General features: G+C 43.4%; 1 protein-coding gene across 2 annotated transcripts in view; it reads left to right on the top strand.

Moving 5' to 3' along the window:
* Positions 1 to 16822, top strand: part of SLC22A23 (solute carrier family 22 member 23) — a 109439-nt gene that overhangs the window by 85826 nt on the left and 6791 nt on the right. The window contains exons 6-10 of one of the 2 annotated variants that reach the window (XM_083858799.1): positions 1000 to 1089; positions 6555 to 6657; positions 9648 to 9880; positions 12489 to 12521; positions 14314 to 14437. In XM_083858799.1, the coding sequence (XP_083714925.1) occupies positions 1000 to 1089; positions 6555 to 6657; positions 9648 to 9880; positions 12489 to 12521; positions 14314 to 14437 (583 nt within the window). The remainder of the gene's footprint in view (positions 1 to 999; positions 1090 to 6554; positions 6658 to 9647; positions 9881 to 12488; positions 12522 to 14313; positions 14438 to 16822) is intronic. The other variant, XM_083858800.1, reaches the window with a different exon arrangement.

Consider the following 16822-nt stretch of genomic DNA (forward strand, 5'->3'; position numbering starts at 1 on the left):
CTTTTGATGCTGCTGAGAAAAGCTGAATATGCTAGAAAATTTAAAGGGAAAAAAAAAAAAAAAAAAAAAAGAGGGAGCTGTCAGCCCCTATTTCAGTTTGAATGACTCTCTCACTAGTTGAGTCCTCTGCAAACTCTGACTGGCTGCACTCCAGCCTGTTGATTTGTGCCCTGCTGGCACACTGGCTCTTTGTGCATAGTGCTACCTATCCTCCCAGAGGAGCCAGCTTTACAGGGCAGGAACCATGTGCAGAGGGCTGGAAGCAAGCCCTGGTGCTGCCAGCATTTCCCCAGCCCACAGGCACCAGAGGAGAGAGGACTGGTGAGTCCAGATATGGGTGTGAAGGGTAGGAGGGGAGACCTCGAGAACCAAGTGGAAGTGGAGAGCAGTAAGAGGGGACCAGTGGCCAGAGAAGAGAGGAAATAAGAGACTTAAAAAAGTTGTGGGAGCAAAGAATAAAGATACTTGTAGGGGGCTTTAGAGAGGCAAGGACAACAAGGGACTGGGGGGAACTAACAGAGGAAGAACATTCTGTAGAGGAAGAACAGAGGAGAGCTAGAGCATATGGAGACCGAAGGGGCTGCAATCATTTGCTCCCCTCTCCTTCCAGGGCAAGCTGTCAAGCCCAAGAATTCAGCCTCAGAACTCTTCTTTTGCAAAATCCAGTCCTAAAATGTTTGCTTCACCCCCTCCCTGCTGCCCAACTCACTTGCTGAGATTCCCTCCATAGTTCCCACAACAGAGAGCAGCAGTGCATGTGTGGGTACCTGCAACCTCCTGATGGTCACAGCTCCACACAAGGACATTGGAGGTGTTCTTCAAGTTCTTGTTGGGGTTTTTTTTAACACTGATGATGTTAAAAGAATGTAAGCATTGACAAGTCGTGCTCTGGGAAACACAAGAAGTCAGGTTGCCTGGGCAACCCCTGCTTGGCCTCCTGGCATGAAGGCATGACGGTACAGCCTTTAATAACATGATTACAACCTATTTTTTCCACAGGGCATAGGATGGACGAATCAGTGCATAGGATGGACGATGATGTGGGAATGAAGCTGTTGTCTGTTCCTCATTTGTTGCAGAATTTGGAAGGTGTGTAGTGAATGAGGCAGAGGGTTGCAGAAGGAAAGAGGACAGTGTTGGGGGAATGAAGCTGAATACCTCTTGGAGAGCTGTACTCATTCTCTGGGTCTGTCAGGGATGTTCTTGTATGATGATGGAGATTTCCCTGGAATCAGGCCCTTTCAGTGCTGTCACTAATCACAGTTTCTTCAGTGTCTGTCTCTTGTGTGTAATTTGGGGGCTGGATTTGCAGAAAGATGGGAGCATTTATATCAATACCTGCAAGGGGTATTGCTGCATGATTTTTGCTCATTCTGGACACAAATCCTCTCTCTTTTATCTCCCTGCCTGCAAAACAGGAGTAATCTTTTGCCCTTACTCTTACAAGAAGGTGGTAGAGATTATTTCATTTGCATTTATGAAATACATGTATATTCTGACAGCACTGTAGGAATGTCTCTAAGGAAATCTATGATTTTTTTGTACTCACTGGGAAGTTTGGATAATGAGGCTTAAGGATACATGTTGAATAGGAAAGGCAGAGACCTCTTTAACACCTGCCCTTTAGATGACTGCAGTGAACATTCTGGGGGAAAAACTAATGTGTGATCATCTAAATGCTGTATCATAATGCACATGAGCAACTGAAGATTGCAACAGCAACCTTATGTGTGACTTTTCAATCTTTTTTGAATGTAATTAGAAAAACTGGATTGAAATAAATAATTCCTTAGCTGTTATAGTCCTAGAGTTATAGAGTCGCTCTCATGAAAGGAGGTTAATTTTAAATGCTGTTAGTATTTATGTCCAGTACTTTTGTTAGAAGGCCATTCCAATCTCCATATTCCTCTTGTACTGCAGATACATTTTAGCATTCAATTCAAATACACTATAGATGTCTGGGTTAGTTCTTTTTTCCCTTTCCCAATTGCTCCTGTCTGTGCCTATCTTAAATCTCTTTTTCCTCATGCTATATGAGAATAGAGCAGCCCTACTCCTGTACTGAGATGAAGTTCTCCTCTATCTTCTCTCCTTTTATAAATGGGCTTGCTGGAGCTTTCATTTCTCAAAAATTGATGACCAGAATTGTAAAAGAATTCCAGTATTTTATTGTCTAATTGCAAATACCTCATGGCTGCTTTAAACTGGTGCCATATAGTCACTTGTGTTCAAGTAGAGCATAACCAAGTCCAACACAGGTTTTGCTTATCTTCCACCAGAAATATTTCACCTTAATTACTGAGAATTTTGCCTTGTGTTTCACATTTTCACTTGCTTTTGCCACACACTAGATCTCAAGCTCACACAATTCCCTCTGATGGCCCATTTGTATTGCCTTTACCTTTGATAGTAAGGTAGTGCCTCACTTTGTCACCAGCAGACCTTATTGGTATATTTCTGAGGTTTTTGCCAAGCTCCCTACACAGGTTATTAAACAATTTTTTTTTTTTTTTAAATAAGACAAGTCATCCCACTACTAATGTCCTGCCATCCAGTTATGATTTCTATTTTTCTATCCTTTATTGTTCTCTGCCCATCAGTCAGTGTTTTATCTACCTCATAATTTCTCTATATGGCTTGAGAGCTAGACAAAAGTCCTGGAAGGTATAAAAAAACTATGTACCAGTAACCCTGCCTGCCTGGGAGTAGATTGCTTCATCTCTGTGTTTTGGACTGGTCCACCTCCTGCTGCAGAGCTGTCATGCTCCAGGGATTGATTGAGTCTCTCTGCTAGGCTTCCATAGATCTTTTCATGTTCAAAGAGCTACTGACAGTATCTTTTGGCAGCCAGAAAAATCCAGCAGAAGTCCATCACCACAGGACACTTGTCATTTTGGACATAATTTTTCAGTGGCTTGATTTGGGCTTTTGTCTGTTTTGTCTATGCCAAGTGACGCCGAGATGGGTGGCTTCATCTGAAGGCTTTAAAGATACTTTCTGATTTTGAAAGGCATGCTCCTGAAATGCAGAGGGTCCCATGAAATTTCAACAGTGCTTCAAGTTGGAAGCTGGTAGGGTTCCTCTTCCCATGAGACTTTTAAAGTCTGCCAGTGAATAGTTCTAATTTTCACTGAGATATAAAGAGTTAGCTTGTTGACAGTTTTCCTACTGAGTCCCTGAATAGGAAGCCTAGAGTGTGTGTGGGCTTTGGAGTATGGGAAAACTTATTTGGGGGCTCTGAATAAATGGATAGAAATAGTTTTATATTCCACACTCTCCCTTTTGGTAAACCAGAACTGAAACATTTAATGCAAATTCCTTCTGTACTGGTGACTTCAGTGTAAAATCAAAGAGTAAGTTTGGTGTACAGGGAGTTTTTCTGGTGTTTGTCCTTAGAGAGCAATAGTTTGCTTCCATGAGATTTTAAAAGGCTTTGGCTTGACTTTTAATATCTTAACTTTGACTTACAAAGTCAGTCAGCCTGAGAGCTGTCACTCTCCTGATGCTCATCAAAGTCAGTCAGAGCAGGTCCTTTTAGGCAGGCAGGCTCCCTCCAAAGACAGCAGGTCACTTACATGAGAGACGCTTCTATAGCTGATGACTCTTTTGCAAGTCACATAGCTTATTTGTTCCTGTTGGAATGATATTTTGGTTATTGCAAGCCATTGATTTTGCAGTGCAGTGGGGATTTTTGGTGAATATCTCACTGGTATTCATAGAAACAAAGGAGAGAGAAAGCCATCAGAAAGATGGATTGTGTTGGAGACTTGGAGACAAGTCATTCATCTAAAGCAGGTGACTTAGTTTTGGAGTTTTAACATCGTAGAAGGATGGAGGCATAAATAGCTGGTAGAGTCACAAGGCTCTCTATAAAAAGCCAGATTCTGTTCGCTTTCTTTGGTATAAGGCTTGAAGCCAGATTTTTTTTTTTTTTTTTTTTTTTTTTTTTTTTTTTTTTTTTTTTTTCCCCTCCCTTCCCCCCCCCTTTTTTTTTAATGCTTGTAAGGCTGTTACATCTGTAATCGAGACATTTCTTTATAACGCTGTGATGCATCCATGGAGTTTAACCCCCATGAGAGCTGAAGCAAGGGTCCACTGCAGAAAGACTGCTCCATGAGTAGGGTAGAGAAGGGGTGAGTTCCCCTGTCATGTGTGATTCTCACTGCAGCTGACACAGGAGGTGTTTGACAGCTCACATAGCCAAGTGAGCCTTTACTTGAGGGCAGAACAGCAATTCAGTGAAAAACACTGATGGGAACTAGTTCAGAAGTTTGGGAAGGCCTGAGTGCACATGAGAAGGATGCATGACAATAAACAACATATGGATTACAGGAACCCCTCATGTATGAACAAAGCAGGAGTGGAGGGCAAAATAATATTTGGTTCCAAATAAATATGTAGCCAAGTTGAGTGTTGCTTCTCTTAATTTTATTAAGTTGTGGCTCAATGCAGCATGTATGTGCAAGTCTGCTCTCTGTCCTGAAAGAAAAAAATTATAATTTCTCTGAGAAACAAACAAAAAACTTGATCAGATTAAGAAAATCTGAAGAATATGGAGTGTGTACCTTCTGCTGTAAGAGAATGAGATGTTTTACTTTGTAGGCCAGAACTGGTCATTCTTAGTTTGAGAGTGAAGCCTTTTGTCCACATGAAATCTGTGCAGTATGTTTTGTTCGAGTAGTGATTTTCATTGTTAGCCTTCAGCTGAAATAGTAAACACCCACCAACAGCCTTTCAAAACCCTTGTGCTTCTTCTAGTGCTTGCTTTGACTTTTTTTACTGTAGAAGGTTTGGCCTGGGCTCAGTCATGGGCTTTACAATTATGTTTTATCTAACTGCTTCCATTGTTCTGAATTATTTTGTTTCCACTTAGTCCTTCCTAGAATCTTGCTAGAAAAATTATTTTGACCTTGTTCTTTGAGATTAGGTTCCATTTATTTTTAATTGCTTATATTTTAATATTGCTGAGCATGAAGAGGTTTTTTGTAATACAAATATTAATTTAACCAGTTTCTTCTTTTACTCTGCCTTAGTTTTTCTGCTTTTGTGGGCTTTATGCTGCATGGATTCTGGGGAGAAATGGTCATTATCAGGTTGTTAGGAAAGTAATATAGCAATATTCTGCTTAAGTACAATCACTAACATAAAATACCCTTTGCTGCTTTTGTCGGAAGCCTTTACAGTAGTTACTCTAGAGAGAAGGCCAGGAGTGACCTGTGAGCAGTTAATAGCTCAAGTATTTGCATGTAAATAGAGTTCGCTTGATTTATTATTTTTGCAATGCACTTTCCAAATAATAGCTGGCAAATGTGATTTTTGTTTAGTTTGTAAATTCAGGTGACTTTTTTTTTAAACCTCCTCCTCCCCAGCTTGCTTTTATTTTCTCCTGCCTTGCATCTCTTTAGGAGGTTGCTATTCAGCAGAGTAAGGCAGAGGTCAGGGCAGGCCAGTGTGGGCGGCTGAGGACACCCAAGCTCATTGTGTATGCACGAAGGGAACGCGTGCACCCTTCACCACAGGGCTACGCTGCTGCCTTTGAAACACAATCAGGCTAGAAAGCAGCACTGAAAGCCTTTACCCCAAAAAAACAGACCTAGTCTGTGCTCCTGGAGGGCATTATTTTTGTGATGCTTCTTTATAGCTACAGCTTCTCCTGCTTTTATTGGACTTGTTACTCACTGATCTGGTAGCTTGGAAACAGTGGCTGCTTCGGCACTCTTAGGTAGGTGTTCAAGATCTAATTTAATGATAATTGGGAAATAAGCAGTTCCCTTCGTTATTGTCCCGTGCCAACAAGGGTATCAGATGCAACATTTGAAAGGTCTTATGTGTTTCTTCAGCATTGCAAAGAAAAGTTCACTTGAAGCTGCCCAGCACTGGAAGGACATGGTGGGGTTTTAGTTCTGAAATGCAAAGACACCACAGCTACTGATGCCCAATGATTTTTCTTTAAGGAAATGTCTTAACGTTTAGGACGTCCATCAGAAAAAAATTAAATATTTCAAAAGGGAATTGAGTGAAAGATGGATGAGCTGACTTAATGTTCTAGCCACTTCATTCTGAAACTTGCATTTGAACAAATTTCAAAAGATTACCCATGAAAAATGAGTTTGAGCTCCAGTCCTTTCCATGGCTTTTTAGGTATGCATTGCACAAAGGGAGCAGAGCCTGTAGCTGCATGAGTGCCATCCTCCCTGTGGAGAGGTTTAAAAATTAACAGAATCCTGAAGTTCTTCAAGAAATTTGCTATCGTGCTTGTTGAGGTCAAGCTCCAAGCTCAATGCTCCACTTTACATACATATTTTTAACTGGGAGAAGGTTTGGAGTATGAAGAAGTTCTTAGTTCTTTTGCTCAAAAATTATGAAGGGAAGCCTGGAAGAAAAGGAGGAACCTGTGCTGGACTTTAGGCAGGTAGTTCAGTGTTTTTATGGTTCCTGTTAATGTAATCAACAGTGCTCTCCAGAATATCCCTCAGAATATCTTAGTTCACAAGTAAATCTTCTCCTTCTCATTCTCCTCAGAGAAATTATAATTCTGATTTGGTTTGTTTCAGAGCTGGAAAAGGAAATCACCAGGAGACCGAAGAAAGTCTGCATTGTTAAAGTGGTGGGAACAAGGAACCTGTGGAAAAACATCGTAGTCCTGTGTGTGAACTCGTAAGTCCAGTCTGTTTGTTTAGATAGTTGTGTGGTCAGTGAACTGGAGTAGCAATGGGAAGTGATGAGGGACCTCCACTATTTCCTACTGTGGGACCCTTCCGTAACATCTCTGATAAATGATCCTGGAAAAACACCAGCTGTTGCAGGGAACTGTATTTTTATGGCTAATGTGGAGGAGCTCATTGGCTGTTTCAGGCAGCAGAGCTGCATCTTCTCAGGTGCCATGCTGCAGCTGCATTACTGTCACCAGTGGTCTCCTGTGGCCACGTGCTTGGTAGGTGCTCGTGTGTGCAGGCATCTGCTTGGCATCCCAGGTGGGAGTTTTGAAACCATTTATGCCCCAGGAGTGCAGTTTCAAATTGTTTACATCTGATGGGGCTGTGGTGCAGAGGAAGATGCTGCTTGGCAGTAAATACAAGTTGCTCCCTCATATAACATATAACACCAAGCTGTGCTTGGTGGGTCTTCAGAGGCAGATTACAAAGTGCTCAGCACTCCCAAATTATGTGCAGGTGGTCACAGGGACAATGTGCAGTCTCCAACAGAACAATGTGATGCTTGCCTCCTAAGGCTTCAGGACATGCTCATGTGGGCAAAAACAAACATCAACCTGAGGGTTTTGCAGGTTACAGGTTCTGAGACCTTCTGTCCAGAACTGAACACCTTATAAAGAGGAAATATATTGGCTTGCAAATTCTGGCAGGGCACCAGCAGTGCATTTTCTAATTTTTCCATCTTGTAAAATACCCATTTGAATTTTTCACGGGCTTAGTTTGTTTGTTTTTTGTTTTGTTTTGGTTTTTTTTTCAAGTGGGAGGTGGGGATGAGGAAGACTGGGAGTCCCCTTTTTCTGCCAGGTTTCAAAGTATGTAGCTCTCTTGTGGCTTTTTCTTCCTCACGTCAGGGCACTACTCTGCAGCCCTCACTCATGTTAGCAGGCTTATGGATTAGTCATCACCCAGAGGGGACAGCCTCTGTGCTGGGCAAATAGTCACCCAGAAGCACACAGACTTCAGGAGTCAGTCTCCAGTGTTACTGGTTGCACAACCAACTCTGGTTTTACAAGGTTTGTGTCTCTTCCACCCACCAGTGAGGGATTCCCTCTGTTCTGAAAGAGAGCTTTCTCCTTAGGCTCACCAAATACATTTATTAGACAGTGTTAAATGTATTTGTGAAAACTATTTACACAGGAATTCTCCCCTTCTCCCTCACCCACATTAATTTGCATATTTGGAAATTCCCTAAATCAGAACTAGGCAGCCCAAAGAATAACTTCTGGCATTAGCACACAGAGGCTGTTTGCCATCCAAGCAGAGCATGAAGCAGATGTACATCTGAGGAAATAGATTTCATGTTTGTTTTTAAGGGGTGAAAAGAAAATATTTAATTTTACTTCTGTTATTCCTGTTAGACGGGGCTGTGCTGAATTTTTAGTACATGGAGAAGGAACCTTTTGCAGGGAACAAAAAGAAATTAAGGGAGACAAGGATTTAGTTTTAAAAGTAACTATTCTGAGCTGCTCACCAAGTTAAGAGAATAGAGTAATTCTTAGGGAATAGGCTGGAAAGCAAAGTCCAGATGATACAATAATTTAGTTTATAGATCATGGCCTCAATAACAACTTCTGCAATTGTGTTTGCATGCATACAAGAGAAAGACAGAAGAAAAGCTGGTTAACCCTGCCCTTTCATTACTAGTGTTTTGTTTTATATTTCTCTTATGGGAAGAGTCAGTAATTGAAAGCAAATGTCATTTTTGTGTAACAGCAAGCTCTTGTAATTAGGTTTTTATCAGGGGCAAGGTGTTTGGTATTGAGGGTGGGATTTTGAACTAGAGCATTGATTCACAAGTTTGCAAGAGAAGCTCCTCAGGCTCTGGGCTGTCATGTACTCAGCAACTGCATATCCCCCCCATGCTTATTTTGATATCTAGTTTACACTGACAGAGCTTCAAATTCCTGACCTTCACGAAGATAGAAATGTATCAGTATAATGTACCTGCCATTCTTTTTCTTTTTTTGAGACCTGGATCTGTGCCTGCCACTCTCTCAGGCACTGTTAATTTGTGCCATGAGATTTGTCTTGTATAAGTGCCAGGGACAGGAGGTTCTTCCTGGCAGAGGTACTTGAGTTGTGATGGGTGCAGTTGAGAGCATTGACCTCTCTCCTGTTGCACCTCTGCTGCTATTTTGTACCACATCAGGGGTGATGCTGGGGCTTCTCATCTGACTTTTGTACCTCCAGCCCCCTTCTCTTTCTTCCTTTTTTTTTTTTTTTTCTTTTCTATTTTTGGAGGCACAAGGTGAGATAGGAGACAGAGGTGTGAAATGCAATGATGAGATGTTGATCAGTGGCATCTCAAAGAAACTTTAAAGAGGAGGAGACACATTGCTACAAAGGATGTTGTGAATGTGTAGACTGAAATAGAGCTTATTGTTTCATAAATGTAATAATCATTGCAGCACATACGACTTCAAATATTCCTTTCTCAGGGGCTTTCAGTTTTAACAGGCTAGCTTGGGAAGTGAAGTGTAATGCTTGTATTCAGTATGACCAAATGCCACAGGCAGGTGAGTGTTACTAGTGTTTTGCTGTCCAAGCGCAGTCTACATTGTCACAGCAGTGCTGGCTCTGTAGCTGTCAGCAGGTGCACTGGGAACAGAGAGATGTGCTCTTCTGGCAATGGGATTTCACAAATACAATGGGAAAACCTATCATGCACTAGGAGTTCTTGTAAAATTCCCCATGTCTCGATCATGCCAAGAGCAGCAGCTATATGAATAAAATCAGCAAATATTTGGTTGAATGGATTTTTTTTTCTTCTGCTTCTTTTTATCAATGCTTATTTTCACAGTAGCACCTAGAGATAGGTTTCTTAACTTAAGGTGTTGTATTCCTGCATTAATGCCTCCCCACACTGAATTACACTGCAGTGTGTGTTCTGCCCTCTCAGCAATGGTCTCTCTTGCCCTCTGCTGTTTCCCCCAGGCTGACTGGCTATGGCATACACCACTGTTTTGCAAAAAGCATGATGGGGCACGAGGCGAAGATGGCGATTACCCACAACTTCTATGCGGACTACTACACCATGGCTGGGATTGCACTGGCATCCTGCCTGGCCATGTGCCCCGTGGTCGGGTTCCTGGGGAGGAGAGGAGGACTCCTGCTCTTCATGATACTTACAGCTCTGGCATCACTTCTGCAGCTGGGCCTTCTCAACTGTAAGTTGGAGATGAGGGCTTTTCAGGACCACACAAGCCTGACGTGCAAATAAGGGGCCAGGAAATACTAGCATTTCTTTTGCCTTTCCCAGATTTGTCATGGTATACACCTGCATAGTTTTAGAATCGGAATTTGTTTGAAGGTTTCCCCAAACACTTGTTTCTCAGGCTCATTAACAAAAGACATTGTATTCTGGATGATTCCCATGGTGAAGCTTATTGAGCATTGGCACTGTATCCGGGGTAGTCACCAAGAAAACAAATGCTTTCAGTTTTATTTTAGTGAAATAGCCCCCAGGGAAAGAGCTGTATAGAGATGAGGAAGGGAAAACTTTCCCGCTCAAGTCTGCTTCTCAAGTGGCCACTAAACCATGCAGAAGTTAGAGTAGAAGGTGTATGTTCTCTGCCTGTTCTTCCAGCATCTTGCTATGAACAAGTAATATGCAGGTAGCATGGAAATCGTGCAGCTGGAAGACCCTAGTTTTAACACACTGTGTATGCCTGGTCCATGTGAATGTATACACATGATTTTGGGAAGTGACACAGCATTTCAAATGGGTTATTCCTGTGAAAAGTGTGAGTGTCCTACCTCTTCCTTTGCAGACAGTAACTTTTGTCTGGCCCTTTTGAGCTGCTTCAGCTATTAAAACTGCTATAGAAATACTCCCTTTCCTTTTTCGATTTTATTTTATTTCATTCTCTTCTTTTTTTGTTGGTTAAGGAGGTTGAACTTGATGAATTAGAGAGGTGTCGAAGCAGAGGGAATGTGGGATGTGCTTTGCCACTCTCACAGTTGCCAATCATTAGACTCCTGTCCCATAAAACCCCACCCCAAGGAAGGGGGAAGAGGGTTGAGACATACTTTTGACAAACTGGATGTGAGACAAACACCAGAACACTGCTTATTGCTGGTTTTAATTTCTAAGTTTAGAAATAATGGAGGGCCTTAATAAGAAAGAGCTTTTTGCATTGAGGATGAAAAGTTTTCACATTCTTACACACTGAAGGCAGCTCCAAGTCAACAGGAATTGTTCATATTTACAGACTGTGTTTCCTGGAGGCATTTACTAAGTTAACCTTCAGCAAGCAAGCTGTTTGTGGGAGTGCAGGAGGGAAACAGGGAACCTCTTTCATGACATGGAGGAAACTCCAGCATCGTGTGTGTTTGCTCCCAGCTTGGCACAGATGTTTACATTCCCTTTGAGCACATATTTACCATGTCCAGCAATCCCAGCTGAGAGTAAGAGCAGTCCCATGGCTGCTCCTCATCATGTCTGTTGATGGACTGAGACTATTCACATGCAGATTCATGCTGTGCGTGTGTACAACCTCCCAAAGCTCCATGTTCTTCTGGAGGTCTCCATCAGGGTCTCTCTACACTGAATTTGCCCATTTTAATTTTTGTTTTAAGGATGGAAGATGTTTGCTGAGGCTGTTAATAAACACACACTTGCTTAGTTGAGAGACAGTGTGTCAGAGCTTTTAGTCTGCTCCAGAGCCACGAAATTCTGATTGCATATTTTCAAAATTGAGGGAGGTTGCAGGCAATACCCTGTAGGACTCATTACAACCTTTTCCATAACAGGTTTAGGTGGGTTTGTGAGCCAAGTTGCCAAAACTAAGATCAATCATGGCTTTAGGTGCTTTGTGCTACATTGGTACTCTCAGTGCAGTGCCCTTGTCAGCCTTTCTGACTCCACTCTTTTCTTTGTGAGAAGAGGGAAAGGCAGCCTCGAACTTCAGAGCAGCTCTCCCCACTCTTGACCATGGCCCCCTCTTCCTCAGAACTAGATGTCGTTTGGAGATAAGCAGTGACCCTCTTTATTTTGAAATCTGTCACAGCATTTTGCATGTTTTAATTCAGTATAATTTGATTGTAATTGAAAATGAAATCAGAATTTGAGAATGGTGAGAGAGAGGGGTATTTTCCACCAGCCACACACCTGCAGCAGACCTTGAAGCTCTCCTTATTTGACCCCTCCTTTGGACTCTTGAGTGTCACCTAGGAAGTCACAGAATCCTGGTGGGAGACGACCAGCAGGGCTGTGCCCAGCTTGTGCTGATGCCCTTCCCCTTGCTGCCCAGTGCTGCTGTGTGCTCCTGTGTGGTTAGGATTGGTGGTAGTGTGACACACGGACCATCAGCTCATGGTTTTGGAGAGGAATAGGTATCCCACCAGTCTGACAGCACTGATGCCCCAATTTTGCTCTCTAACCCAAGCTTCTCTTGGCCATTCCCTCAGGGCTGCAGCAGAAGGGCATTTTCTCTTCTCCCCCTTCATTAACAACAAAGAGGCCTTTGTGTTAAGCAGTGGTAATTCTGGGGCTTTTAAATATGCTTTACTGCTGTTTGTTATCACTGTCTCATTAGCATGCTGTCCCCTTGCTGAGATGTGCCTGGAAACAGCATGACCTATCTGGTGGCCAGGGAAAGCTGTGACGGTTTTGGCATGGGAAAGAATTGGGAGTCAGAGGGTGGGGCTAGGGTGGCATGTGGGATTTACCCTTTTATTTCTTTCAGATAAATAAACATATAAAAACCTCATGTTCTTATTTTCTTTCCCTTTCTCTTTTTTACCTTTCTCTGATTTCCATGGTCTTGGATCCAGTGATTGGAAAATACAGTCAACTTCCAGACTCAGGTATGGTTTACAGACAAATCTGCATCTAGTGGGAAGCACTCCTGCAGGAAGGGGCAGATCCAAAAGGCCTGGGCCAAAGCACCCAGAGCAGAGCTGCTGCCACAAAGTGGGGTGCAAGGGGAAAGTCCACTTGTCCACTTCTGTGCAGTGCCTTGAGACCCCACTCGCAGGCAGGCCTGATCATTTATGTACAGCCTCTTCATGTAGCATCTCCTCCATGTAGGCTCACCTCTGCATGTCAAGAGAGGATGCAGAGGTCCCCCAGGGTCTGATGTACAGGGTAAGGCTTTCTCAGAAAGTCTCCATCTGAGAAGCAGCATTCCCAGTTCAGGAATCTCTGATTTATTTTCTTTTTTTTCCCCAGAAAAGAAAAGGTGACTAAAACACCTTAAGGATGCTTTTGATAAGGGGACTTAAATACCTTAAAAAATACTTTCCCAAGCTGAAGAGCAATGTAGTGACAAACTACAGGGGAACTAAATTTACCTTTCTGTATCTGATTTGATGGACCTGTCCTTGCCCAGCTTTTCCAAGGTCTGTTCTGCTGAGCAGTCATGACTCCTAGAGGGGATCAATGGTGTAGCCTCACCCACTATGCAAGGGTGGCCAAAGATCCATGGTTTGCAAGGTGCTGTGCCCACATCCTCATCAGCTGGTGAAATTTGCTCTCTCCCCCAGACTTGGGGAGCAATGCAGAAAGGGCTTAGCCCTGAGCAGGCTGTAGCAAGTTTCAGAAGATGTAACCAAAGAGCTCCCAAATACCTTTTGCTCTCCTGGCAGCTGATATATTCAACAAGAACAAAAGCAGGTGTTAATTTTCATTGGATCCAACCCAGAAAGTATGCCTGCTTGGGACTGCACACAGCAGTTCTTTCTTTAGGCAGGCCTTGGGATGTGCATGTAGAAAGGTGAAGGGAGCATTGGCTGCAAAGTTCCAGTCCTTTCCCCAGTGCTCCTGTCAGGCATGATGTGTTCCCATTGTATGGTGCAATAGTGTCTGTGAGTGATGTGATCTTCTTGCTGGCCAGGACAGGCCACATGAGCTTGTACAACCTTGGTCAGAGATATCACCCCTGCCAACAGAAGGTGGCGAGCAGGGATCAAGTGAGAGATGTACTGCCATCATGGCCAGAGACAGTTTCCTTGAGCTTTGTTTAGATTTACTGGGGTTTCTGCAAGTGCTTGATAGGCACCGTTTGCTCCGGAAACCTTGCTGCCACCCAGCCATGAAATGATTGAGCAAACAGCCCTGACTTGAGGGAGTGCTTCACCGTCCTTGGCATCGGCTGTTCTCACCCAGTTGTCAAGCTGGGAGTTACAACAGAGTTTGCAGACTGATTACATGCAGAGACTTAGCACAGAGATGGGAGCACTTCTAGTTCTTTCCTTTCTTGTCCTGGAAGCCTCTCCAGTGTCCAAGCCCCACTCTACAAGATGTTTGGCAGCTTGAGGGATGCTGCCTACCTCCACTTGTCTGTGAAAAAATGAGAGGGAAGAGGCTGGTGCCTAAAAGACTACCCAAAGATTTGTTTTTTCATAGGTTTTACCTTTTCTGTGGTGGTTGAGCATAAAAAAAATCAGAGATCATGCCATTTTTTGGCACGATCTTACGGTTTTTTTCATGTGTTTGTATCTTGGGGAGTGGGTTTTATAAATACCAGTTTTAAATTAGTTTTACAAAATTACTCAAATTCTTGTTGACAGAGAGGAGTAATATAAATGTCTTTAATTGTTTTCTTTTTTGGAAGTTTGACCTCATTCTTACTTTTCATGAACACACTTGTCTTGTCAGGTATGAGTGACAGCGTCAAAGACAAATTCTCTGTTGCGTTTTCCATCGTGGGTATGTTTTCTTCGCATGCTGTTGGAAGCCTCAGCGTGTTCTTCTGTGCTGAAATCACACCCACAGTAATCAGGTGAGACCTTGGAGCCCCCCTCAAAAGATGGGGACAACATTATCCTCGTTTAATTGATCATGGGCTGTGTAACTTAACATATTGTATGGGAGGGGAAGCCCCATGTAATTGGAGACCTCACAGCAACATAAGGGCTGCTTTTTACAGTAGCTGTAGTCAGTCTGTGCCAGTAAATGTGTGTGTAGAGAGGCTTTGTTTTCCATGGCTCCACCTTGTGTCCCATTGTGGTGATGATCAGCACGCCTGGCAGCACATGAATTGCAGCTTGGTAGGGTCTTAAATACTCAGCTGAACCAGTTTGTGTGGTTGAATATTGTCATTGCATCACCAACTCTGCGGGGTTTGTTCAAGCAGCAGTTGGGTGAATCTGCATCTTGATATTAAAGGAGAAATTCCATGGCTGTGCAGAGGAGGACACAGGTGCCAGCAATCCCTGCCTCCATAGGGCAGGTTAACCAGGGCAGCTGCAGGGGTGCTTCAGTGGAAGGGAGGTGTTGAAATGTGTGGTGTAAATGCTTTTGGTGCATAGAGGTCCTCTGCAAGCCCTTTATTGCAGATAAAGCTGTCTCTCTCTTCACATACAGACCTACCTTAGCAGAGGCTCAAAGTTTTTCTAAAGAGGAGCACTCAGACAAATGATCTTTGTTGGACAGTTTCCTGTAACACATCTTTGTATGGTCAGGAGCTTGTATCATTTTATACATGCACTGTTATCTTTCACAGCACAAGGGTTGTGCTTCTGTGTTCTGGATTATGCTTTCAGCAATGCCACAGCAATTCAGGAGTTTGCTCCGACTTCACTGAATTTCCCAGGAATGTAGGTCATGTGGGTGGGAGGGAGAGAGAGTGGAGGAAAGAGGATACTCTTTTATTTGTCCCCTCCAAATTATATGTCTTTTCAATAACTTTGCAAAAGTATTATTGCAAAACTGTCATCTGAGCAGCCAGAGTCTCCTTGCTCCATGGCCTTTTTTTTCACGCTACCTAAATTTGTGAATGCATTTTACGGATAACATTATTTTCACAGGAAAAGGCAGTGTGAGGAGTGAGATTATACAGCAGCCTGAAACACTAACAGCTATTTGTTTATGTGTGTGTCAGTCAGTTTGGTGTTTTTATGCCTTTTTAATTTTCTCCTTGTCTCTGTTTGAAAGACACACAGATAAGGAATTGACCATGTCAGCCAGAAGAGAATCTGCCAAGTAGGGTCAGATGTGCAGTCTGAGCATAGCAAGCTTTTTTCCCTTAAATCACTTACGTTGCTACCAGGAGGGGGACAAAATCCTGGCTTGGAGCCAAAATTCTGCTTCCCCTGACTCTGCTGGGTGACACCAGGCAAGCGACAACAGCTAGATATGCCTCAGGGTCCTGTTTATTTATAGAAATGATGACACTCTGCACTGCTTTGCCATCCTACCACCACTCAGGATTGTAATTAGGAGGTGTAGCAACATGTGTTCCACATGTGTCACAGAGGGGTCTTTCAGATCTGTGCACTGCTCCCCAGTCTTCTGGCAGTAGCCAGGGGGGCTTCATCAGGAGCTACACTTCTTTGTACCCAGGACTTCAGTGCAGACCTCTCCATCCAAATGCTGAATTAAAGCACCAAGTGTCACTGATAATCCATATGGAATAATCTTCACACCACTATAGCCTGCATGTCTAGTAAATAGGAATAGGCAGCAATGGCTGAATTAGTCTTTTCCCATCAATAGCTGCCTCAAGCCAAATTTCCAGTTGTTGAGGAAACTTTCCTGTCTCACCACCCAGGAGCCACTGGGCAGTCACATTCACACAGAGGGTCTGCACCAGTTCACAGCCTCTTGTCTTGGGGTCCTGCCCCCCAGAGCTCAATCTGCAGCTGACACCTCATCTTTCCCACTCAGCTGCCTGCACTGAATGTATTCCTCAACATGGTGGGATGCAGGACTGTGTACTGGGACCTGAATAAGGCCTGGCTTCTTCTCAAAGGTGGTGCTTGCTCCATGAGGCCAAGGGTGTCCTGGTGTATTACTTGACTCTCTGGCCTAGGACTGAGTGCACAAAATGTCTCTTATGTAAAGGCAGGGAAAAGGTTTTCAGAGACTGACTTTGAGAAGTGGCTGAGCTGGAAAACCTTGTCTGATTTCAGTGCTGGCCCTGCTTTGTGCAGGAGGCTGAACCAGGTGCTCTCCCAAAGCCTCCTTTAGCCTGGGCATCTCTCTGGCTTGCTTGTACTCCGAGCCATGTTGTGTGTTGAGCCATTTGCTCAATGCAGACATGGCTGTCTGAAGACAGGATTAACAATTCTCTGCTCTCCTGACAAATGCTGAGAAGGACAAGACCCTTCCCTTAGTTAAGGATGCCTTGCTGCTCTCTGGCAAACACTAAGGTAGCAAGCAAGGA

Source organism: Zosterops lateralis, assembly GCF_965231275.1.
Source record: "Zosterops lateralis genome assembly, chromosome: 1".
Lineage (NCBI taxonomy): Eukaryota > Metazoa > Chordata > Aves > Passeriformes > Zosteropidae > Zosterops > Zosterops lateralis.